This window comes from Wolffia australiana, chromosome 3, assembly GCF_029677425.1.
Source record: "Wolffia australiana isolate 7733 chromosome 3, ASM2967742v1".
Classification (NCBI taxonomy): Eukaryota; Viridiplantae; Streptophyta; class Magnoliopsida; order Alismatales; family Araceae; genus Wolffia; species Wolffia australiana.
Window position 1 is genome coordinate 21,809,361 of NC_135837.1, and position 24,436 is coordinate 21,833,796.

Genomic DNA, 24,436 nt, shown 5'->3' on the forward strand with positions numbered 1-24,436 from the left:
CACGTGGACGCGCCGCCTCACCCCTCCAGGAAATGATCTTTAATTTCTTATAAATGATCCGCAGAGCTGCTCGGCCATGTGTTGATTGCCGCTCTTCAGTCTTCTCATGCAGCCAATATTTTATTTTTGTCCTCCGAGGGGTTTTACGTCACTTTTTAACTGCTCTACACGTGCTCTACGTGAATTTTTTGGGCTTTAGATTGGATGGAGATGACTGATGGTCCCAAGATGGATGGTGAGAGGGTATGAAAGCAAGATGGATAGTGAAAGAGATAAAGAGGGTGTTGAATGAAATCCCTACCGGCTACAGTGAATTCTGGAAAATACCTATCTAGATAAGATGAATATGTCGGCGTATAAAGAGATATTGTAGATCTTCGAATGTCACTGACGTGATGTCCACGTCTGCGGTCTGCGGCAATGCCGCAATAGAGAGAGGCTCTATCTTGAATTCCCTCGAGAGGAGGAGAGAGAGAGGGTGACGAAGATAATAAACTAAAATGCTCCCATGGCTGTAATTTGAATTAGGGTTTTTAAGGGGGGTGAAACCCCACATGCGCCCATCCCCAGAGAGACGGGCGTGTTTCCCGCACGCCCGTACTCTTTGGTTTGATTGACCAAGCCTCCCATCCCTGCAATTTGGGGGAGGGGGGGGGTGCTGAGGCTAACACATACCCAATTGAGGGAAGGGGAGAGATTAAGAGAGGGTGGGTGAGCATTAGATGTAGACAGGTAGAGACTGAGAGGGAAAAAGAGGGAGGTGGTCAGATGATCAGGAAGATACCTGAGTTGAAAGCGACGCAATGAATGTGACTGATGAGTGAATGGTGACGACGAAGAAACACAGACAAATGACGATCAAGACAAAGAGCGGATGGATGAATGGATGGCTGTCCTCTCCCACTCCATTCGTCCAGAAATGCGTCATTTGTCGTCTGTCCTTCATCCCTACTTTGGCTAGGAGAGTGTGGTTGATGGGATGCAAAGCCTGGGACAGATGACGATCCAGCTTCAGTGTTGACTAGACATGGGTGTTCTGTTCTCTTTGTGTGAATTGTTTGTTCTGTTTGGTTATCCAAACAGAACAAAAACGAATTCGCACAGACCCGTGTGGTTCGGATTGTGCGAATTGTATAAATTTTGTTCGAATTGTGCGAATTTTGACGCATTGTGCGAATTTTGTTCCAATTGTGTGAATTTTACAATGTGTGCAAAATTTGTTCAAATTGTGCGAACTTTGTTTCTATTGTACGAAATTTTGATACGAATCGGTGCATGTGTGCGAATTTTGTTCGGATTGTGCGAATTGTTCAAACATCTGTTCTAATTTTCGCACAAAAAGAGAACAGAACAAAGAACAGAGACTTCCGTTTTAAACGAACAGAACAGAACAACCATGCCAAGCGCTGACCTCTTCTATCCCGTTCTGTTACAGTTTTAATAGTGTTATCCGTAACACACGAGTGATCAAGTTAGCTTCCGTTTCCGTTTTCCGTCGTCCGTCCCCAACTGGTGGGCCAGGCTGAATATATTAATTATGACCCAGCAGGGAAATTTTGCCGTGCCGACGAGGGCGGGTGGATCGTGGCTGGCCAGGCGGGCGACAGCTGGCGGCCAGCGGGTGGCGCCAACGTGGCGGTGCTTTTGGGGAACGCGAGACGCGTCGGCCCAATAAGAACGGACGGTGCCCCCGTCGGGGAGAATTGGTTAAACCGACGCGGCAAGATCCAGCGAGCGGAGATGGACAGATCAACGGAGATTAAGACCGGAATAGGCCAGATCGACGGCGATTAAGAGGCCAGCCAGGCGCCGAAGATCCGTTTTTGAGTATTATTATCTGTTTAAGGAGTTTTTATTTGTTGCCTGTCGCCCGCGGAAGATCGGATTCCTACCCGCTGTTTGTGCGGATTCTTCTGGTTTGCGGTTGATGATGTGAGTATTCCCAAGTCGACGGTGTTTCTAGCTCTTCATTCCACTCCGTTTTTCGGATTGATCGCCGGATGATTGGGCGTCTTTTTGGTAAGCTCGTGAATGGTGGTTTTGCGAATATATTTTTTACGATGAATTGAGGGAGCATTGTGTTTTGCTGTGTTCGGACCTCCATTTCATCTCATCAGTTGCCATGGATGAATGGTGATGTGTTATCCTGCTGGTTGTGTCGGTGAAATTCTTTTAATGATACTGCGTGTTTGATGTTTTGGAAATGGATTGGGCGTGGTCCGACTGTGAGTGTGGGAGGATCTGTGCTGGATTATTTTTTGTTCAATTGTGTTTTTTTTTCATTTGAAAATTGTTTTAATCTAGAAATGTATGCCCACTTCTTGCACGGAAGTTGTTTGCTGATATGAATTGTCCGTTCTCCCTACCTTTTCTGGGGTCATTCGGTTTGAATAAATGCGAAATGCATGTTATTTTGTGGCTTCGTCGCCGAGGTTTTCATGTGATTTTGTCTCGTTCTCTGCTTTTCTCTGTTACATAAGTTGTCGATTAATCCCCCGGAGAAATACTTTCCCTATATGGTGGTACTTCGCTTGAATGTGGTAGAAACTCTTTACAGTTCGCTTTGTGATATAAATGACTCGATGGGCTCTGCAGAAAAAAAGTTACGTTAATGGGGAAATATCTTCGAAAGATGGTGGCGACGTTTCCTTAACTATCCGTTCCCTGTCGTTTATTTGTGTCTTCTGTCTCGGTGATCATTAGCGCTTCAACATAATATTCATGGGAATCTAGAGGTCTAAAAACATTTGCATTAGATATTGTCGTTTGGTGATTTTAGTGTTCCAGTTTATGTGAAATGATCTATAAAATCTGTTAGAGACGTGTTGAAAGATTGAGGCGGCTGCCATATGAATGAAATTTGAAGTTCCTTTTTTTGATGATCACATTAAGTGAAATAAATTAGAATTTTAGTTTGAATTGGCCCAAATACCCTTAGGCGTAGGTTTTTCTTGTTCCAATTTTTTTTTGAACTATAACAAGGGATGAACACCCGACGAATCGGTGAGCCTCCCATCAGGTCCTTACAGGCGCTTCACCCCTCCTTTCAATCATCTTCAAAATCTCCCTTCACTTCCCATCGCTAGCTAGGACCATGCTGCCTTAAGTCATTCCGCTTCATGTATAACTCCATCTGTAGAAGTCCTTCCTCTGAACAACATCTCGTTTGTGTGCAACCAGATGGCCCACAACACCGCTAGTGCTCGACCACCTTCCTTGTTTCCTCTTCCCTCGCAATTCTGTGCTGATTCCCAAAAAACCAGTTCAGATTTTTTCTTGTTCCAAATTAATAGGATCTTGAAAATTTTCGATAACTGTGTTTAAATTACTTCGGAAACACGGAGATTTATATAGAGTTTGATGAGTGAACGTCGATTGACCATGAATTGGATCATTAGTTGGTATATTTCAAGTACTACTTGAAAGTGAGTCATAGTTGGAAGAATTGAAGTCAGATGTATGGACTCATCTCCGCTAAGAAAACTCTAGAAACTCTTCTCACACTTCAGCCCAGTTGAGTATAATTAAATGAATGTGTGGCACATGATTAGCGCATAATGTTTCATTTTTAATGAATATATGACTGGACAGCATTGTCAAACAGCATGTTTCTGTTAGAACACCGTGGTCGATCGCAATACAAATCCCGATGTTAGACTGAAGACCTCGAACACGAGGTTCGATCTCAGAATGAACAGAAACAATCACGCTATAAGATCCAAATTTGTGAAACGAGATAGAGGTTTGGAGAGTCAGGTACAAGGAGAAGTCGCGATAGGGATAGACGAGTCAGCAGTCGTCCGGATCGGGCGTCCGCTTCAGCTCCGGAGGATCTCCAAGGAGGGTCAAGAACACAACTGATTTTCTCGATGGCTTCTTTCTTCCCGCCTCCATCTTATTTATAGAATCTTGAACAGCTCCCGCCCGCGTATTTTCAAACGTTCGCACGTGTGGATCCTTCCGCATGTGGGGTCACTTCAGCTCTCCTCTTCTTCGTCTGGTACGTCTTTAGGGGGATCTTATCAGTTTCGTCTATGTAAGGTCATTTGCTGAACAAATCCTTCTTTATTAGGGTTTTCAGTGATTCATGCATATGCAACTCGCTATTTTGATCTACTTCGATAATGTTGCTTAGTATGTCTTAACTACGATCTCTCTTTTTTTCATTTATTGCTGTTCTTCGGCTGAATTTTCTGTTTAAAAATAATTCATCTCCGAATTGAGGGGAACGGTTGCAGTAATCATTGATTTGAGTTCTGCATTATATTTCTGTTTTGTAAAAATGGCGTACTATTTCTGGAGGATCCTTTCGTTTGGAAGTATTTTCTTCATTGAAAAACTCATGCAGAAATGGAGCATTGTGTTCATCCCAGTCTTGATGTTGTGTACATCGGTTTGTAGTGCTGGCAAAATCACCGCCTGAGATGACGCCTACTTTAATTGTTTATTTTCTATTTAAATCATTTTGTTACTATCTTCATATCTTACACCTTCTCATTGGTGGGCGTGCATTCATGAGCCTCATCCAACGAAATGAATATCATCTGTTAGGGTCATATGTTTGTCGCCATTTTTAGGGCATCAGATCTTTAAAAAAATGCTTCCGCATAAATGATGCTATGGGCCGATATAATATTGGTTTGTTGGGTTAATTTAACACTATTGATTTGATTAATGAAGTATTCTTTAAATGTCATCTTCCTCCTTTTGACTTTGGCCCTATTAAATGTTTCATACAAAGGGAAAATTTCTTTTGTATGTGACCTTGATGCGACCGTTGTTGGTCCTATTAAATGTTTAATGCCTATTTTTTACCTGAAATGATTTAAATATCTGGCAGAATCTATTATTTTCCCGTCAGTACTCAAGCTCCTTGGAGAAAACCTTCGGTTGATAGCTGCCATCTGACAGTTTCTCGTCAGAATGCATTTTGAGTGTTCAGAGATTGTGAGATGATCGTGTAGCTACCATACATTTGTGCAATGGAGGAGACGACTTGTGGTCCAGGATCGTGTGATTCTGAATCTACTAATTCAGAGTGGTGGCCCCCCGACTTGTTAGAAAATCTGCAATCAGCTTCATTGGTTTCTAAAGATAACTCACAGAATGCGAGAGATTCTCCCTCCAGCTTGCAATATGCTCTCACCTCCGCGTTTGAAGCATCTCAAACTCTTTGGGCCACTGGTTCATACTCGGGTGAAATTCCCAGTGGATTTTACTCAATTATTCCGGTAAGTTCTTTATCTTGCGTCAAATTTGCAATGTCCTATGCTAGTCTACAAGTTTTTTAAAATATATGTTAATATTAAACTTCAAGTACCGATATTTAATACGAGTTTCTTTAGGGTTCTAATAAGAACTCGAAGTACCTTTGCTTTCGATTTGAAAGTTTCATTCTCAAGGTTGCTGCTTGGTCACCTTGGGTCATTTGATATTTTATCTTTGACATGCTTTGATGTATGGCGAAGATGTTCGGCTGTTCATACACATGCTTTAATTCAGATTTCATTGTTACACTGCATACATCTTGTCAAGCATTATGTTTTTTAACAATCCGTATCAAAATTTCTTGATGCTTTATTGGTTAAGTTGGTGGATAACAGAAGCAGCACCCTTAAAGGTTGTATCGCACCTCCATCAATTTGATTATGACTTAAACAACTTCCTATGATCTTTGCCCAATTTGTTCTACGGAAACTATGAAAGGAAAATATGCCTGCAGCATGAAGGGAGGACTGGAAAAGTGGATAGAGTGAAAAAAATGGACCTAGAGAGTGCAGGAGGGTTCTCTGGGGACTTTTCGCTGGGAAGGGAAGTCAGATCTCAGAGAGAGCGAGGGAAAGAGAGTCACAGCGAGATGGAAATTCACGTTCGGATTCTTCCTCCCTGAGAGAAGTGGGGGATGGCCTTGTAACATCGTCAAACGGGCCTGATGAACCGGTATCTCTTGTAAGCTTGGCCTGATATCGCATCAGTAACAAATCACCCGGCATTCTTTGAAGGCAGAACTTGGATATTATACTTCTTCTGAGTTAGACAGAAATATCTCACTCTCTCATCCTTATATCTAAGGGGTCAACATCCCTTTTGTCAATTATCAATGAGACAACCATCACATAGATGTTTTGCTGGTTTGATTCCTGTAGGCATCTTAAATTTGGCACTATTCCATTTCTAATAAAAGTTTAAGGTCCACCTTGTAACCTTGCCGCAGTTCTCTGCAAGGTGCAATCTGAAGTATTTTTCATGACAGGAATGTCAATTTTTTCCCCTCTGTATCTATTATCGCAGACCTTCCTAATTTGTTTGTGGGAAACACTATGTCTGCGATTGTCAGTTAATTAATGTGGTAAGATTCAGTCGGTAGGTTGACCTAATATCTGTGCATTATTTGATAGGCTGACATGTAACGTATATTTTGTGATCCTTGAATGTCGTTTTTATGATAAGTTTTAAGTGGAGACGTTAGGCTAATCAATAGTACCTCCTCATCTTACCTGAGGAGAACAAGAATGAGTCTGCGTGTAACATCTGTCTGTCTCTATTTTTATCTTGTGCAGGAGAAAAGGTTCAAGGCAATTTTCGACACGATACCTTCGCCTGATGATCTTTACTCGCTTGGCCTGGAGGGGCTCAAGGCAGAGATTATTCTTGTCGACATGGAAAAAGACAAAAAACTTTCGATGCTGAAGCAGCTGAGTACTGCACTGGTTAAGGTTCCCAATGCAAGTCCTGCCTCGATCATCAAAAAAATTGCCGGGCTGGTAAGTACTTGATTCACTTATTTTTCATGGCATTCCAAAGCATGTAACTAATGAAACAAAGATCCCTATACTCAATTGGAATCGGGTTTTGGATTACGTAACTTCTATATAGCACAATATCTCACTTCATTCTTTGCTTCTTCCAATTTATGATAATTTTTTTTAAACAATGTTCAATGGCTGAATGACAGTGATAGCTCCAGTAAAGATGTCGATTAGAGTAAGGAGTGATCAATTTATCTTTATGTATGATAGTGTGATTTTTTCAAAGATTCTTGATTTTTTTATGCATATGTCTCGATTATTTCATCCATCTGATGAGCAAGGTTGTGGCCCGTTATCTGCGTGATATATTATTATTGATTCTAACCTTATGATAGTGGCCAAAAATTGGATTTCAAAAGATGAAAATATGTCTAAATCATGCCTGAGAATCCGTAGGTTTTTTGTTCTGAAAGATGATTTAAGGCAGTCGCCCGACAAAGCGGTAACCACCCAAAAGTAAACGTGAAGAGCCCTAAAGCTCTACTCATGCATGCATGAATCCATAGGATAGTCAAGAGAACTGTTTGTATGCATTTAGATCGCCAGTGTCATGTTCCCCAATCGTTTCTCCCTCTTCTGGATTATCCTGGATTGAGCACTGCAATCCAGACAACCGTTCAGTTTTATCCCATAAATGAGAGGAATTTAACACGTCTAATTTAAGCAATGTATTAGGATTCACCAACAATGACGATTTAATCATCAACGAGGATCATCGTTTTCCCTCGTCATCTGAAGGAGTAAAAAACTGAGAAAGACGAGAGAATGATGATGAGTCGTCACACTCTCTTTCTCATCTGCAGGGACCGCAAACCCTCCATGGATATTTTTGACGGTAGTTAAACTCCCTCTCTTTCTTCTCACGTTAGGGTAGCTTCTCATTCTGGAAGGGGATTCAGGTTATCAAAAAAAAGTTAGTATTGCTCTTTTTGGTGGAATCTTCCTAACGATGTCGAACAATTATAATCCTTTATAGACATGGCATTAGATGAAAGTTTTCTTCTATATACTTTTGGAAAATGGAACATAGTACGAAATATAACAATGTGTACATCTTTTTTATGCTTTGGATGCCAGGAGGGGTCTCATTCAATGCAAATTTGTCTGACTAACGTGACATTCATTCGAATGCCTCTTTCCTGTATTTTTCTAACCTTTTCTTGGTTGTTCCATCAATCTGCAAACGGCCCCTATCTTCCCATTTCTTATTGCCTTCCATATTTTGCCAGTGTTTTTTTTGGATCTGGAAATCCTCATACTATATCCATATTTATCTGCTCTATTACTTCCATTTTTTTTAAGGTGGGGCTCTATCACCTCCTATAATACATCACCTCCATTAATTGCACTCTCTTATAAGGGAATGGTTTTGTGAATTTGTTCATTGTTCTCTCTTTGCATTTCTTGTCAGATTGTGCTGGTACGACATCCTTGCGTAGCTTTTGCATCTTTTTTTCCCTAATATAGTAACGTTTATAGGTATCGGACTTCTATAAAAGGCCGAGTTCAGACAAAAGTCCGGTAAAATCAACCTCAGACGGTATTTCTCATTCGCTTGAGAAAAAAGGGGTTCAACTTTTGGGTCAGATACGTCATGGTTCATGTCGACCTCGAGCGATTCTTTTCAAGGTTTTAGCAGATGCCGCTGGTCTGGAGAGCAGGCTGACAGTGGTACATCATCTTTCCCCTTGCATTCTTGCTTGACTGATGTTTGTAGGTGTTTGGATTTGACAAAAAGCTTCTTTCCATTTCTCCTCCCCTTTTTTGGTATCACAGACTCTATTTTAGGCAACAAAGGTCCATTTTTGGGATTAATTTTTTGTCTGTGACGTGTTCAAGCTTTTAATGAGTTTTTGTGCAATGGACAAGGTTGGATTTGACTATTTCTGATTTTTAACTGATTATTTGATTGAATTTATTCTTGTTTTGCAGGGCCTGCCAGATGATGGTGTTACTGAGTTCTCTGACTCTTACCGGCATATGTCAGTTACTGTCCAATTAAATTCGGTGGAATTGTTGGTTGATCTCATGAGATTTCCGGGTCAGTTAATTCCATTTTCCACCAGAGCGATTGTGGTATCTCACATAGCTGCGACTGGAGAGAGTGACTCAGCGGAAAATGATTCTTGTGATTCTCCGCTGGAGCCCAATAGTCCCTTGTATGGGTTTTCAGAAAGGTTCTATGGCGATTGGTGAGTTCCGTACTAATGTTCGAGGATACTTGTAGAGCCATATTTTCTTTTCTTTTTGACATTTGTCTGATAATAGGTGTTGTTTTTTTACCAGCTATACGTCCTAATATACGAGCTATACATTTTTTTTTTACTTTGCTGTAGAATTAGTAGTTATCTGGCTATAAGACTCCTATTTGTGTCTCTTCCGTGAAGCACTTCCTGAGGCGATGCATATATTTTCCTGACGATGGGTTCATTAGGTCATCGTCTATATTCCAACCAATAAAACAGTTTGTCTCGAGACTTATCTCAATGAGATTTTATCATCAAGACTGAAATAACAACCATTCTATGTGTCACGAAGAACTCCTCTTCAAATGGTCCTTGTTTCTGTTCAAATATCATGAAAGGTTATCAAAAAAATGGAGAATTCCGTGGAAACTTGAGAAATACAAGGGATAAGATTGATAAGATAGCCCGTGAAAAATGGGCTAGAAAGTCACCAAGTTGTCTGCCTCTCTGAATGATCTGTTCTGACCCTTAATCAGGGGGCTCTTGTCCGTTTAAGCCTGAAAGCAAAAGCTGCATGTTCTGTTTGACTATGTTGATCTGCAAGCACTGGGCGCTTTGAGGCAAACTTTGTCCTTCAAATATTTCTTGTTTTGTGTTCGTTTAGATACAAACTTTGAGAAAGCTCCCTCCTTTTTCTGCTGTGATCAGAGACCGCAATAAAGCAATCAGGCTTCTGTTTCCATGTACAATGAATGACAGTTGTTATTGCGTCAAAGTATTGAACGAAGCTTCTCTTGATTATGCCCCTAGTTTCAATTTTTTATTTTTTCCCATTTAAATTTGCCACACTCTCAGGAGTATAGCTTGGATTGCATCATAATCATAATATTTTAATGGAATCTTTTCTTGGAAAAAAAAAATGTTTTATGGAACTTATTGAGATTAATTCTTTTCCATTATGGTAGCGGTGAACAAGTTGAAAGTATGCAACCGACCTACCAGCGCAAAGCTGACTTGTCACACGCATCCTCTCAACATCTGCGTAATGCGATGTTGAAGCCTCTGGCGTTTGCAGATGGCAAGTTAATGTAAGATTGCATTGTTTTGCTACGCATTGGGCTGTCTTCTTAACTATCAATTTTTATTTATTTTGGTTCGCCTCTCTCTATTTGCGTAAGCCCTCATTGTTTGCTTTTTCAGCTCATCCAACAATGAAGCTATCATAGCGAATGCTTTCTGGCGACGTAGTCGAAGAAAAGCTGTTGCGGAACACAGAGCATCAAGTTCAAGGTCTGCATACTTGACTCCTTTTTTTATTTTTCCGTTTTTCCGACCTATTTTCTATCTTTCATTCCTCATCTGACTGTCTTTGCTTCCGTGAGGGATATGCAGTTCTACACTGCGTCTTGGATGATAGCATGAACCCCGTACATGTAGAAATTTTAAAACATGTCTATATTTTCGTGAGGTCAAAGAATATTGTCATGTGAATGTTTGAATATATATGCTCTAGAACTCTCAAAAGGGGTTGAATTTTTTCTAATAATTTTCTTTTTTAAAATGTTCCCAAATTGTCGGTACAACAGAGTTTACCGTAGATTAACGTTGGCGGCACTCCTTCAAGAGAATGCTCTGTTTCACACGGATTATTCTGCAGGCTCTCCCAATGCTGTATTCTACCAAGGAAACTTCGGATATTTTGCTGCTCATTGCCCCTTTTTTTTAAGGCCAATCATTCTTGTTCCCCAATCTTTATGTTATTCAATGAATCCGTCCTATTAATGGATTTTTAATCTGTTTACAATAGACTGTCTGTGTCAGTTCATCGCGGAAGGCTTGTATGAAGAAATTTCACACTGAACGGAGTGAGGCGTAAGTTTCCTGATTTCATTCTATTTTTTTTATGCACGCAGCCCAGAACATCCATTCTCCAGAGCACGGGGGCGATCAGTTCTCAGCGGTGAAAAGCACTCGTTTAGAGAACATCCGGATGGTGTAACAGCTCCAAGGTCCATATTCTGAATCATTACAACTCTCGATAATGGCTCTTCGAAAGAATCTTTGAAATCTCAGTATAAAAGGCTCTTCCATTTTGCTTTTAATCTCTATTGTTGCGCAACGCTGATGTCCAACATGCTGGAATGTGTTGCTCTCTGTTTGGGTTTCTCAACAACTTGCTAATTGGTTGTTCTATCGAAGCTTTCCACATTTCGAAATCTTCTGGTTGACACTTGTGGTGTTAGTTTTTTTTCCATGGCTCAGTATATTGGTGTGCTTATTTTTCATTTCGATCTTGGTTTATTTCATCTTAGTCGGGGCCTCCTCGTGGCCTCTCAGAGAATCTCCTTGGGTCTCTACTCACAAAACGCTCAACTTTTTCGTCCCGGTTCAATTATCAATCTATTCTCCCTTATTTATCAACTCTCTTGAACTGATCTTTGGACTGATTTATCAACTTTCTGCAAGTTTTAGTTCTTTTTTACAAAGGTGGCGCAAATCAGATGGTGCAGCCACTGATAGTCGTCGGACGCGGCGTCGAAGCATCAGCATGACTCCAGAGATTGGTGATGACATCGTGAGGTCAGTCTGGTCCGAGTGGCAATTTGCAAATTTCCTTCCTTTTTTTTCCAAATTTTATCTGATTATGAAGGACATTATTCGTGGCCCGTGGGGTTTTAGCTTGAGGCTGGGCCTTCTGCAGGCTATCTCCCGCATTATATTTTATTGAATCTGGCTCCCATTTCTATCACATGACTGGAGAATATTGACATCTACGTCGTTCAACTTGCATTCAGGGCTGTACGGGCAATGAACGAATCAATGAAACAGAGTCGCATGTTGCAAGACAAGGACAGCGAAAACTCTACTTATTTAGATACCGAAAACGTGGGTTTTGTTCTTCCGGTTCACTGCATCTACCACACTTTGATTTGCAGAAGATAAAATCTGATTTTGCCATGTGATTCTTTCCGATATTTCAGCCCCCACTTGCTCAGATGGAAGGCCAGGATTGCACATCTTCTCTGCACATTCACACCAGGAAGCAAATCGCCGCTAGCCAGAAGGCCATGTCTCTTCCCTCTTCTCCCAACGAGTTCAACTCTCAGAGTCCAGGTTTATGGACAAACGAAGACTTGGTCTCAATGTGGGACCAAGTGTTGAAATCTTCCCCCTTTTTGAGCAAGCCGCTGGTCCCATTTGAAGAGTGGAACATTGACTTTTCCGAGTTAAGTGTGGGCACGCGTGTTGGCATCGGTGAGTAGCGGCATAACATTGACCATACATAGTAGTTAATGAGACGATTGAGTGTTCCATTAATAATTCAGGATTCTTTGGGGAGGTGTTCCGTGGGATTTGGAACGGCACGGACGTTGCCATCAAGGTCTTTCTCGAGCAAGATCTGACCGCCGAGAACATGGAGAGCTTTTGCAATGAAATATCCATTCTCAGGTTTGCATGCCTGTCTTTTTTTCTTTTTTTTGAAGAATTCTCTGCCATTCTGACCTGGTTATATTTCCTGCATTGTCCGATTTCAGCCGCCTTCGTCATCCCAATGGTACTTTCCTCAGAATCATCCAAGGCCCCTCCTCTGTCGTTTGTAATCGTGACCCCAGTCTCTGTTCCTCTTTTGTCTCCCAGTCATTCTTTTTCTTGGCGCTTGCATGAAGCCACCGAAGCTATCCATGGTCACCGAGTACATGGAGATGGGCTCTTTGTACTATCTCATCCACACCACCGGCCAGAAAAGCCTGAGCTGGAGGCGGCGTCTGAGGATGCTACGTGACATTTGCAGGTAATATCTTGAAACTGAATTCAGATTTGAATGAAATATAGTCTGCCTAATCAAGAAATTTATCTTAGTTTCTTGGTTGTGTGTATTTGATGTTTGGAGCAGGGGACTGATGTGCATTCACCGCATGGGGATAGTGCACCGGGATCTGAAGAGCGCCAACTGCTTGGTGAGCAAGCACTGGACGGTAAAGATCTGCGACTTTGGCTTGTCCAGGGCGATGACTGGCGGCGCCCCGGTGCACGACGGTGCCTCCGCCGGCACGCCTGAGTGGATGGCCCCCGAGCTCATCCGCAACGAGCCCTTCTCCGAGAAGTGCGACTTATTCAGCTTCGGCGTCATCATGTGGGAGCTCTGCACCTTCCGCCGCCCCTGGGAAGGCATTTCCCCTGTCCAGGTCGGCCTCCTCCTCCTCATCATCGTCGTCGTCATCGTCATCTTCATCCTGAAGATGATGATGATCATCATCATCATTGTTGTCATCACCATCGTCATTGTCATCGTCATCCTGAAGACGATGATGATGATGATGATGATCATCATCATCATCATCATCAACATCGTCGTCATCGTTATCCTGAAGATGATGATCATCATCGTCATCATTGTTGTCATCGTCATCATTATCATCTCCATTGTCATAGTCATTGTGATCAATATTGTCATAATCATTGTCATCACAATCATCATGTCGTCTAATCCAGGTCATACACTTGGTGGCCAACGAAGGCATGCGGCTGGAGATCCCGGAGGGTCCTCTTGGAAAGCTGATATCAGGTAGGCCTCCCGCCCCTTGGCTACCGGATTACCGTTATTTACCGTTATTTTACCGTGGTTCGAACGACCCATGGCAGACTGCTGGGCGGAGCCGGAGGAGCGGCCGAGCTGCCAGGAGATCCTCTCCCGCCTGTTAGACTGTGAATACACGCTCTCCTAGCAAAGCTAAGCACCAAACGGGCGTTCTGCATTTTTTTTGTTGGGCAGAGAAAGAAGAGAAAGCGCGCCGGTCGGTCGGTCGGTCGGTCGGTCAGTCGGGGATGGGGCGGCGGTTGAGCGCGGCCTCGAAGCGGCTGCAGGAGTCGAAGCGGGTCTCGGTGGTGGCGTCGCCCTCTGGCGCGGGGTAGTAATCCTCCACGAGCTGCACGTCGCGGAGGGTGGGTATTCTCAGCAGGAAGCGCATGAAGTGCTCGTAGGCGGTGCCGTGGATGAAGAGCTTCCTCAGCGCGCAGCACTGCGCGAGCTGGCCCGCGGCCGGCAGCGTGAGGCTCCGCTGGTTCATGTCCCGGTCCTGCGGCGGCCAGTAGTCCAGCTCCTCCAGCTCGCCCAGCTCGCCGATGCCCGACAGGTAGAAGCGCTCCCACAGGCTCAGGTCCATGTGCCCCATGGGCGCCGTCAGCGCGTACCCGTGCGCGTCCCCGCAGTCCAGCTTCATCTTCCTCAGCCGCGGGTACCGCGCCAGCGCGTCCAGCCCCAGCCGGCTCCTCGGGCTCGGCCGCACGCACCGCCGGCAGTCCCCCTCCACCTTGATGCTCACCTCCTCCAGCCGCGGGCACCTGTCCAGCCCCGCCTCCGCCAGCGGCCCCAGCGTCTCCCCCGCCGCCACCCACGCCGACAGCCCCCGCAGTCTCCCCCACTCCCCTTCCCCGCGGCTCACCCGCCTCCTCTTCCCCCCTCCCCCCTCCTCTGCTCCCTCCCGGACGCAGTCCACGTGGAGGAACTCGATGCGGTCGCGGACCGGCTCCAGCGCCCGAACCGCGCGCGCCGCGGTCAGCCCCTCGCAGCGCGAGAGGCTCACCCGCCGCAGCGTCCCCCGGCGGGCTTCCGCCAGCTGCCGCACCCCCGCGGCGGTGACCCGCGGGCACGCGCGCAGCTCGATCTCCTCCAGCCGGCTGCACCCGCGGGCGATGGCCGCCAGCGCGGGGTCCGCGAGGTCGGCGGCGTCCTTGAGGCAGAGCGCGGTCAGCCCCCCGCAGACGGCCACCCCGTCGAGGTGCAGCCCCGCCGCCCGGCACACCCCCTGGAACCGCCCGAGCCGGAGCGCCCTCATCCCCTTGCACCCCCGCCCCAGCGCCTCCAGCGCCGCCCCCGCCTCCCCCAGCGGCGCGTGCATCTCCATGGCCAAGTCCTCCAGCCGCGGCAGCCTACCGAACACCTCCTCCAGCGCCCCCCCCGATATCCCCCCCCCTCTCTCCTCCTCCCTTCCCCCCTCCTCCTCCCCCCCCATCCCGCGCGGGTCCAGCAAGTGCAGCACCGCCAGCCGCGGGCAGCCCCCGGCGAGCCCCCGCAGCGCGTCCTCCCCCACGTGCCCCGCCAGCCGCGGATTGAACAAGCACCCCGCCCGCAGCCGCTCCAGGTTCGGGCACGCGGCGGAGATGGCCAGCAGCTCCCCGGACCCGAACCCCTGCCCGGACGCGAGCCCCAGCAGATCCAGCCGCGCCAGCGCCGCGCCCCCCGGCCACGCCGCCCCCACCGCCGCCGCCACGTCCTCCGTCCAGCAGTAGAAGCTCGACAGGTCCAGCTCCGCCAGCGCCGCCAACCTCCGCAGCATCCCCCCCAGCTCCGCCCCCACCTCCGCCTCCGGCCGCCGGTGCCACCGCACCAGCTTCACCCGCCGCAGCCCCGGCCACTCCGCCGCCACCGCCGCCCCCCGCGCGTACACCGTCAGCGACGTCACCCTCGGGAACGCCTGCCGCAGCCGCCGCGCCACCAGCCGCCGCTCCTCCGCCGGCTCCGCCGGCAGCAGCGCCGACCCGTACGGCGAGAGCCTCGACAGGTCCAGCGTGGTCACGGCGCCGAAGCAGGTCGGCACCAGGAACACGTCCCGGACGATCCCCCGCAGCGCGAGGCTGGTCCGGGTGGCGCGCTCCGTCTCGCGCCAGCGCTGGCAGACCAGCGCCATGGCGTTCCTCGTCCGCGTGTCCTCCACCGCCGCGAAGACGCTCTGCAGGATGGCCTCCGGCAGCTCGCTCACCTCCGTGCCGCCGCCCATCCCTTTCCCCCCCCCCCCCCCACCACCCCACCCACCCCCGCGCTTGACCGAGGCGGGTCCCTATCCCCCCCTCCTATAACAACAGCCGTGTCTACTTGACGGCCCACTTTAGCCCCCCGCTGATAATACTATGCAGTTGGACTGATTCCATTACTTCCATATCAACCTCTAATTCGGATAGTCACCGCTACTTTTTCTAATATTAAATGTTCTGGGGTTTTTTTGTCAGCGGGTTTCTTGGCCATATTATATAGTGATTAGTGACCTCTCTCGGGGACTGACTCTACTACTTTTTCTGGGCCAAATTCACCCGCCAGGAATCTCTGGTGCTAAAAATTCTGCGGTTCTTTCGTTGAGGGGGGGTGTTTCTGAAAAAGTTCTACTGGCAGTTCCACACAGGGATCTCTCTTGGGGACCGACTCCGCTACTTTTTCCGGGTCAAAGCCTCCAGATTCGAATCTCCAATACTAAAATTCTAGGCTTCTTGTCAAGGAGGGTGTTTTTGAAATTTCTCATTGCAACACTGCGAATACCATAAGTTGTAGGCTTTTTTGTCAACGAGGGAGTTTCTGAAAAAACTCTTGACAATACTACACAGCAGCCTCTCTTAGGGACCGACTCCACTAATTTTTCCAAGCCGAACCCAGCAGTACTGAACCTCGAATACCCAAAGTTGTAGGTTTTTTTTGTCAAAGAGGGTGTTTCTGAAAAATCTCTTGACAATACTACACAGCAGTCGCTCTTAGGGACCGACTCCACTAATTTTTCCAAGCCGAACCCAGCAGTACTGAACCTCGAATACCCAAAGTTGTAGGTTTTTTTTGTCAAAGAGGGTGTTTCTGAAAAATCTCTTGACAATACTACACAGCAGTCGCTCTTAGGGACCGACTCCACTACCTTTTCCTGGCAGAACCCACCCGCCCCGAATCTCTAGTACAAAAAATTATAGGGTTCTTATGTTAAAAAAGGTGTTTCTGAAAATTCTCGCGGCAATTCTACACAGGGATCTCTCTTAGGGACCGACTCCACTACTTTTTCCAGGCAGAACCCACCAGACCTGAACCTACATTACCAAAAATTCTAGGTTTTTTTGTCAAGGAGGGTGTTTCTGAAAATCCCCTTGGCAATACTACACAACTATCTCTCCAAGGAACCTGACTCCACTATTTTTCCAAGCACTAAAACTATAATACTAAAAACTATAATAGTTACGGGTTTTTTTGTCAACGGGGTATTGCTGAAAATTCTCTGGGCAATACCAGGGTTTTGTAGTTGGATTTTTTTGTCAGGGGTGTTTCTAAGAATTATGCCACTTGGCCGCCTCGTTCTTATCGCCTTTGGCAGCGAGAAATCGACCAATGGAATCAGGCCACGTGGCACGTGGCACGCTGCTATGCGGAGGCCCATTGGGCCTAACGGGCAAGTAATATAGTCGTGGGGCCCAAAAAAGATCGGGTCGGACGGCTGACGATTCCCGGGCCGGCCCGCGCTGCCGTCACTTGGGCTTCCTCCTTTTTCTCCTTTTTCTCTCCCCGATCAAGAGAGAGAAACTCCGGTCCGCGTCGAGCTGCAGTCTAGAGAGAGAAAGAGAGAGAGGGGGGGAGAGAGAGCCCCAGATCTAGCTAGAGCCGACCTCCATGGCCAACCAGAAGGAGCGCGACGGCTTCGTCTACATCGCCAAGCTCGCCGAGCAGGCCGAGCGATACGAAGGTGAGACCCCTTCTCTTCGGTTTTTTGCTGATTAGGGTTTCTCCGATTGCGAAGGATTCTGTGTCTTTTTTGGTAGAAATGGTCGAATCGATGAAGAAGGTGGCTAAGTTGGACGTGGAGTTGACTGTTGAGGAGAGGAATCTTCTCTCCGTTGGGTACAAGAACGTGATCGGGGCTCGGAGGGCGGCCTGGAGGATTCTGTGCTCGATCGAGCAGAAGGAGGAGTCCAAAGGGAACGAGCAGAATGCTCGGAGGATCAAGGATTATCGTCACAAGGTGGAATCTGAGCTGTCTGCCATCTGCACCGACATCATGAGGGTCATCGATGAGCATCTTATTCCTGCGGCTTCTGCTGGGGAGTCCTCTGTTTTCTACTACAAGATGTCAGATTTTATCCGAACCTCTGCTCTGTCTTTTGAAATTCGCTTTTTTTATTCTCTGACCCCGGAAGAAAATTTGCAGGAAAGGGGATTATTATCGCTACTTGGCCGAGTTCAAGGTGGGAAATGAGAAGAAGGATGCTGCGGACCGATCCTTGAAAGCGTACCGGGTGTGATTTTGAATTGAATCTGCTATTTTTACTTGGTTCATCATTATAATTGCTTGCACGATCCTGTAAATTCTTGCTTTTTTTTGGGTATTCAACTTATATTAAAATACGAGAATCGTTAGCTCATGTTATTGCAAATTCCCTGTATTGCGGGCTGTTAAAAATGCAGGAAGCGACTGAAATCGCCGAGGAAGGGTTGTCTCCCACGCATCCAATCAGATTGGGGTTGGCGTTGAATTTCTCTGTTTTCTATTACGAAATCATGAACTCTCCCGAAAGGTATCTCTTTGATCTATAATGTGGTTAGAAGTAATCGCCGTTTCATTTTATGGGCTTTGCTAATCATGGGTTTTTGGTAGGGCTTGTCACCTTGCGAAGCAGGCATTTGACGAAGCCATTTCTGAGCTTGATACGCTCAGCGAAGAATCTTACAAGGATAGCACTCTTATAATGCAACTTTTGAGAGACAATCTCAGCCTTTGGACTTCCGACATCAACGAGGATCAAGGTAAGGATAGACATTCAACTCATATTTATTCAGTAAAAGCTTAAGACATTTGCTGCATCTTTATTCACTCATCTCGCGTTTGATGATTATTTGAGTATTATCACTTTATGATGTCGTTATTCCGCTTCACGAGTTCATCATGGATGATTTTTGCCGCGTTTTCTCTGTGTAATTCTACTTCCTTTTGAAAATCCCTCCTCAGCGGAAGACTCTATCAAGGACAGCGCCGGTTTAGGTGAAGGGGCAGCCAAAGTGAGTTCTCTCTCTCACTCTCTTTCTCTCATACTTCTTCTCCTGTCTTTTTCTTCATATAACATTTCTCTATGCCTCCCGCTCTACTTTTTCATTTGTCTCTCTATCCTGCTATCTATCTTTCTATTTATCTTTATCTCTATCTAAATCCCTCTCTCTTTTCTCTCTCTATCTACCGTTCTCTCTCTCTCTCCTCTATCGTACTATTCATCGTTCTATCAATCTCTCTCTCGGTCTCTCTATCTCACTCTCTTTCTCTATCTCTCAAGCTATCTTTACTTATCTCTCTCTTTACCTCCATCTATTTATCCATCAATCTCCATCTATCTTTATTTATCTCTCTCTTTAATTCCATCAATGTATCCATCAGTCTCTTTATTTTTGTCTTTCTGTCTCCCTCCCTATCTACCTACGAATCTTTCTCTCCCATTTCTACGTCTGGCTTCGAGTAAAATCTGATGGGGAGAGTTGATTACAGTGAAAAGGCTGAGAAGGGGAATCTCTTTCCATAGCGGAGAGAGGAAGTGGGTGGGAAACTGTTTACTATTCGGAATACTACGCCCTCGTTCTGAAGATTTGATGTTTTTTGAGTTTCTGTTGATCTTCTAATGAGATATTCGCTCTGCAGAATGTCTCATTCCATCGCCTCCTCTGATGTATTGAAAATTGAGGGACGTTGGTGTGCTTTCTCTCCTCTCTCTAGGCCGCTGTTATGTGGGGTCAATAACATGGTGCTTTTATTTATGGTTCGTTTATCATCATTCTTCCTCTTTCTCTCATGTTCTCTAATTTCATCATAGTGTGAGAAATTAAACAAGCGGGGAAAATACCAAGTTGTTGAAGAATACTTGGAATATTTGCAAGTGCAATATAATACAATAGTCATTCAGGATGGTCGTGAGTGCAATTAGGGTATGTTGATTTTGTCAACTCGCTCCTTCTAGAAAGATTTTTTTTTATTGCCCCCTTTATCTAGTTGGTAAGATTGAAATATCACATCCACATCAAACATTTTGGTTTGTTTGCTCGTGGGAAGATTTGAAATCAGTATTGAGTTGTTCAAGATGGGCTTATCGTCGTTTGTTGAATAAGATTCTTGGCCATAACGACAGATAAAAAAAATAATATTCATCAATGACCTAACATTAACCTTCTGAAGAGGACGAGGGAAAAGGAGTCCAGGGAGAGGAAAAACAGTGGGGGAGAACAAAAGACAGCTAGCTTGCCTCTTTGGAAGGAAACGCCAGGTGGATTTCTCAAAATGCCAAGAGGTCATTTAATACCTGGTGGGACACACGAGAATCTTGATAAGTTGGCCTTCATGGGCCCAAAGAATCTATATATAGATATTGGAAAAGGTGCATTTTTTTCAAAGGTAATTTTAATAAGAATTATATGTTTTAGTTATATTAAAGTGCTTAGAAAATCTGAGATAACTTCTTTGTCGGGTGACCGCCTTAAATCATCTTTAAAAAAAATCTGGGATAACTAAATACCTAAGGTGCTGACGAAATATGGCAAAATGTAGAAAGAAGAAAATTAAGATGCAAATTAATGAAGGGTTATATTGATATCAAATTCAGATGGTTTTAGAGGATTGACATGAGGTCAACAAAAGAATACGAGGATTTATATGGCAAGTGTGAACAAAAATATTGAGCGTTGACTGAGAAAAAGTAGATAGAGAAGACAATGGTAGTCGTCATCCATTTGAAGACAACGGGTTGATTTTTTTAAGAAGATAATGTTCCAAGTTCACACCACATTCAAGGTTGCTTCTGGCAAGTACTGTTTCCTCTTTTATAATTAATTTTTTTCTGAATTAGAAATGTGTCGGTGACATTGGCTCCTCACCCTGAATAATAGCCAGCAGGTTGAGTCATTGTACCAAATAAAGAGTTTTAAGATTCAATTATGAACCAAATCAAGACTAAATAATTTTTTGACTTCAGATGTTGAAATTATATCACAAGCACGAAGTAAAATTCCTAAAAACTTACAATCTCTACAACCAGTCACAATGGCAAAGCAACTACAATAAAGAAGGTGATGAAAGTTGAGGTGAAAAAGGGAAGATAGCAGCAAATAGAATGGTAATAGGAAAGGTGACTTACCTACTGTGATGGTGGTTGATGGGCAATCATTGCGGCATACCAAGGATAATGCGGAGAGATAAGAGTATACACTTCAATTTGTCTAATCATTAGGACATTCTAAAACAAATGTAGGTTCCTATATAACCTTGAAATTAAGACATAAATCCAAGAAAATTGGAAATTTGAGGAAGACTCGATAATAAAAGAACATGGGATCCCCCTAGACTGGTGTGTGGTCATCTGCACTCTGTCAGGTGGCGATCTCATGCTTGGTGATGACCTAGAGATGGTTCTCTTGCACTTCCCCAAACTCTGTCGAAAAACAAGAGCAAGAGAACTAGTCCACATTTTGAAGACTACCCATTGGTGGCTGTGGCAGGTTCATCAGATCTAGTGTGTACTATAATGCAGATGGCAGAAGACAAGGAAAATGCTATTTTCGTGCATTAGATCTAGTCCGTCTACAAGCCATCTTTGGTGTCTCTGGTCTAAGGACCACTTACACAATCGTGACATGAATCAACTTGATTGACCTTTCCATATAATACCATTCAGGGATTCGTACGGATCAATTCAGTGAACTCTTTCAACTAAAGAGCACCCTCTATCTATACTTAGTGTCTACACACTAATGGCTACGGGAACGACCATACTCATCATATGAGTGAGGCTAGATAGTGCTATTCTATCAGGATACTTCGATGTCATTATCGCGTATCCTTTGAATAAGAATGTTTAGAACACATGCTTAAAGATCAGTGATCTTTATCTTATGATCTCATCATAATTCACTAAGTCCGATCATGTATTCATGGACTTCATTATAGTATGCATCACACGTGCAATATAATGAGCGAGATGTGGAATGTATGATTGGTTTACCGGCCACATATATTTCCATCACCTGTACCATTAGTATGAAGACACTAGGGATAAATAGTGGGTGTTGATCCGTACGAATCCCTAAATGGTAGTATACCAATCTGTTAATAAGATTGATTCATGTCATGGTTTTGTAAGTTGTCTTTAGATCCGAGACACTAAAGGTGTCTTATGGACGGACGATTTTACTTTGACTATGACCTACATGTCCCTAATTATGAGATTGTAAATAGTCTTAGTTCGGGTGCATCAAGAAGTTCACGAAGATGATTGAGTGGTCAAGATGAAATCATAAACCCTCGGTATAAGAGGTGAAGCTCATGGAAGATGATGTAATGGAGTCCTTAGCCAAGGTAGTGAAATATTGGAGAAGAGTTCTCTGATGATTTCCAAATGCATCAGTACTAACTTGGATGGCCGATTAGATTTTGACAGTTGACCATACCCTAAGTCATCCTAGGAGCATCAAGTGGATGAGCGACTATACGTACATGGTAAACGATGACAAACATGTTCCATGAGTGAGTCGATACACACTCCTTTATACCTTATAGAGCACGAGGTGTAGCTTGACATCTCACGTGTTGGAGACTCAACCTATCAATAGGGTTAAATCGATCCGACGTTAATTATACTAAGTGGGTGTTAGTTAATTAATTAATTTGGAAGACAGATAAAGGTTATTGGGTTACTGGAGTTATTAACTAGACTGTTACATCGGCCTAAAGGGTCACACACAATTGATCTTTTGGAAGTCAGAATATATACTTAAGTTTTAGGGGTTTTTGTGAAAAACACCCACTTAGTACAAATGGGGGATGACCATGAACAAAGTTCACAAGTCCTTGAATTGTTTAGCAGCCTTTCCCTTCTTATCCTATGACTCTTCTCCATGCCCGATGACGATGGAAGTAGAATGTGGCTTATTAAGAGGAGGAGATCCAACATGCCCAGGACCGCATGGGTATGTCTAGAGGCTAGACACTTGAACATTTTGACTTTAATCTTCTGCTTATGCAATTTGTGCATATGCACTTCGTTTAATGATTTAATTGATGCCTTATGGTTTCACTTAAGTCTTCTGCTGCGGATTGTTTTGATTTCTTCATCCAGATCTAGGCATGTAGAACCCAACAATGAGTATGGCCAGTCTTATAACCATTAGTGTGGAGGCATTAAGGATAGATAGTGGGTGCTCTTTGATGGAAGGAGTTCACTTAATTGATTTGTATGAATCCCTAAATAGTAGCATACCAACCTGTCAATCAGGTTGATTCACATCACAATTATAAAAGGGGTCCGTTGACTTGAGACACTAAGGACATATTGTGGATAGACAGTTAAACTTTGACTATGACCTACGATTATCAAATCATGAGATTCTAAGCAGTCTTAGTTTGGGTGTATTTAAGAAGTTGGTGAACATGATTGAGTAGTTAAGATGGGATCGTTCATGCCTAGTATAAGAAGAGACATCTCAAGGAATATGATGAGATGAAGTCCTTAGCCAAGGCAGTCAAATACCACAGAAGAATTCTTTGATGATTTCCGAACGCATCAGTATTAACTCGTATGGCCAATAAGGGTTTGATAGTTGATCATACCTTAAGGCATACTTGGAGCGTCAAGTGGATGATGGACTATACGTAAAAAGTAACTAATGATGAACATATTTCATGAGTGAGTCGATACACATTCCTTTGTGTCTTATAGAACACGATGTCTAGTTAATCACCCCATAGACTGGAGACTCGACCTATCAATTGGGTTAAATTGATCTGGCATTATTATATATATATGTTGTTGTAGTTATTAATTTGGAAGGCCAACAAAAACTATTGGGGCACTTGAATAGTTAAAATAGTCACAAGAAAATGGTTGGGCATTGGAAAAAATACTTAAGTTTGGTTTCATAAAAAATACCCACTTAGTATAAATAGGGGAAGGCACCTGAAAATCATCAGAGATTTCTTCTTCAATATTCCACGACTTTGGCCATTGACTTCATCACATCGTATTACTTAAATTATCAGTTGGTTTGTAGAGGCATTGATCTGAATGAACATGATGATTCCATGCAGCGAAAGACTTTAACAAAATCAGAACAACATCAACAAAAACCATTGATAGTTGACCACACCTTAAGTCATCCTAAGAGCATCAAACACACGAGGGACAATACAAATAGGGTAACCGATGACAAACAGTTTCAGTCAATGAGTTGACATACACTCCTTTGTATCTTTTATAATGCGAGGTGCAACTTGGCACTTCATGGGCTAGAGACTTGACCTATTAATTGTGTTCAATCAATTAGTCATTAATTAATATTTATGATAATATAATTGATTAATCTAGAAGATCAATAAAGGCTATGGGTCACTCGAGTTTGTTACTAGATTGCTACATGGACCTAGAGAGTCACACACATAGGGTCTTTTAGATGTTAGAAGGTCTACTTAACGTTTAGAGTTTTTTTTATGAAAATACTCACTTCTTAGAAATAGTTGAATGCTTTGAACAAAATTTACCTAGGCTAGACCTATTAAGGACACTTCTTCTCCATTCTCACCTTTGTTCAACTCTATCTCTAATGCAATCGGATGGCATGACGACGACGGTGGATAGAGAACGAAAGCTCGTCAAACTGAAAGAGGAGGTAAA

At 44.2% G+C, this 24,436-nt stretch overlaps 3 protein-coding genes across 4 annotated transcripts; 2 read left to right on the top strand and 1 right to left on the bottom strand.

Moving 5' to 3' along the window:
* The first annotated feature begins 1,699 nt into the window (after positions 1-1,699).
* Positions 1,700-13,752, top strand: LOC144701304 (putative serine/threonine-protein kinase SIS8). Of its 2 annotated transcripts, none has more exons than XM_078573093.1 (17): positions 1,700-2,019; positions 4,841-5,231; positions 6,561-6,764; positions 8,289-8,480; positions 8,742-9,001; positions 9,961-10,083; positions 10,196-10,285; positions 10,909-11,004; positions 11,462-11,575; positions 11,791-11,881; positions 11,977-12,250; positions 12,322-12,445; positions 12,532-12,551; positions 12,635-12,788; positions 12,891-13,182; positions 13,490-13,562; positions 13,640-13,752. In XM_078573093.1, exons 2-17 carry the CDS (start codon positions 4,983-4,985, stop codon positions 13,720-13,722), a joined length of 2,439 nt encoding a protein of 812 aa, XP_078429219.1. In that variant the 5' UTR covers positions 1,700-2,019; positions 4,841-4,982; the 3' UTR covers positions 13,723-13,752. The 2 variants fall into 2 exon arrangements, with proteins under 2 accessions (XP_078429219.1, XP_078429220.1); XM_078573094.1 differs by having other exon boundaries at positions 1,701-2,019; positions 11,468-11,575.
* Positions 13,733-15,782, bottom strand: MAX2 (RNI-like superfamily protein). The gene has a single exon (XM_078573095.1). The coding sequence runs from the start codon at positions 15,772-15,774 to the stop codon at positions 13,813-13,815; it is 1,962 nt and encodes a 653-aa protein (XP_078429221.1). The 5' UTR covers positions 15,775-15,782; the 3' UTR covers positions 13,733-13,812.
* Positions 15,783-17,308: 1,526 nt separating this feature from the next.
* Positions 17,309-19,555, top strand: GRF9 (general regulatory factor 9). Its single transcript, XM_078573098.1, has 7 exons — positions 17,309-17,484; positions 17,561-17,867; positions 17,947-18,034; positions 18,204-18,313; positions 18,394-18,542; positions 18,745-18,794; positions 19,273-19,555. The coding sequence occupies exons 1-7, from the start codon at positions 17,412-17,414 to the stop codon at positions 19,273-19,275; spliced, it is 780 nt and encodes a 259-aa protein (XP_078429224.1). The 5' UTR covers positions 17,309-17,411; the 3' UTR covers positions 19,276-19,555.
* Positions 19,556-24,436: the final 4,881 nt, after the last annotated feature.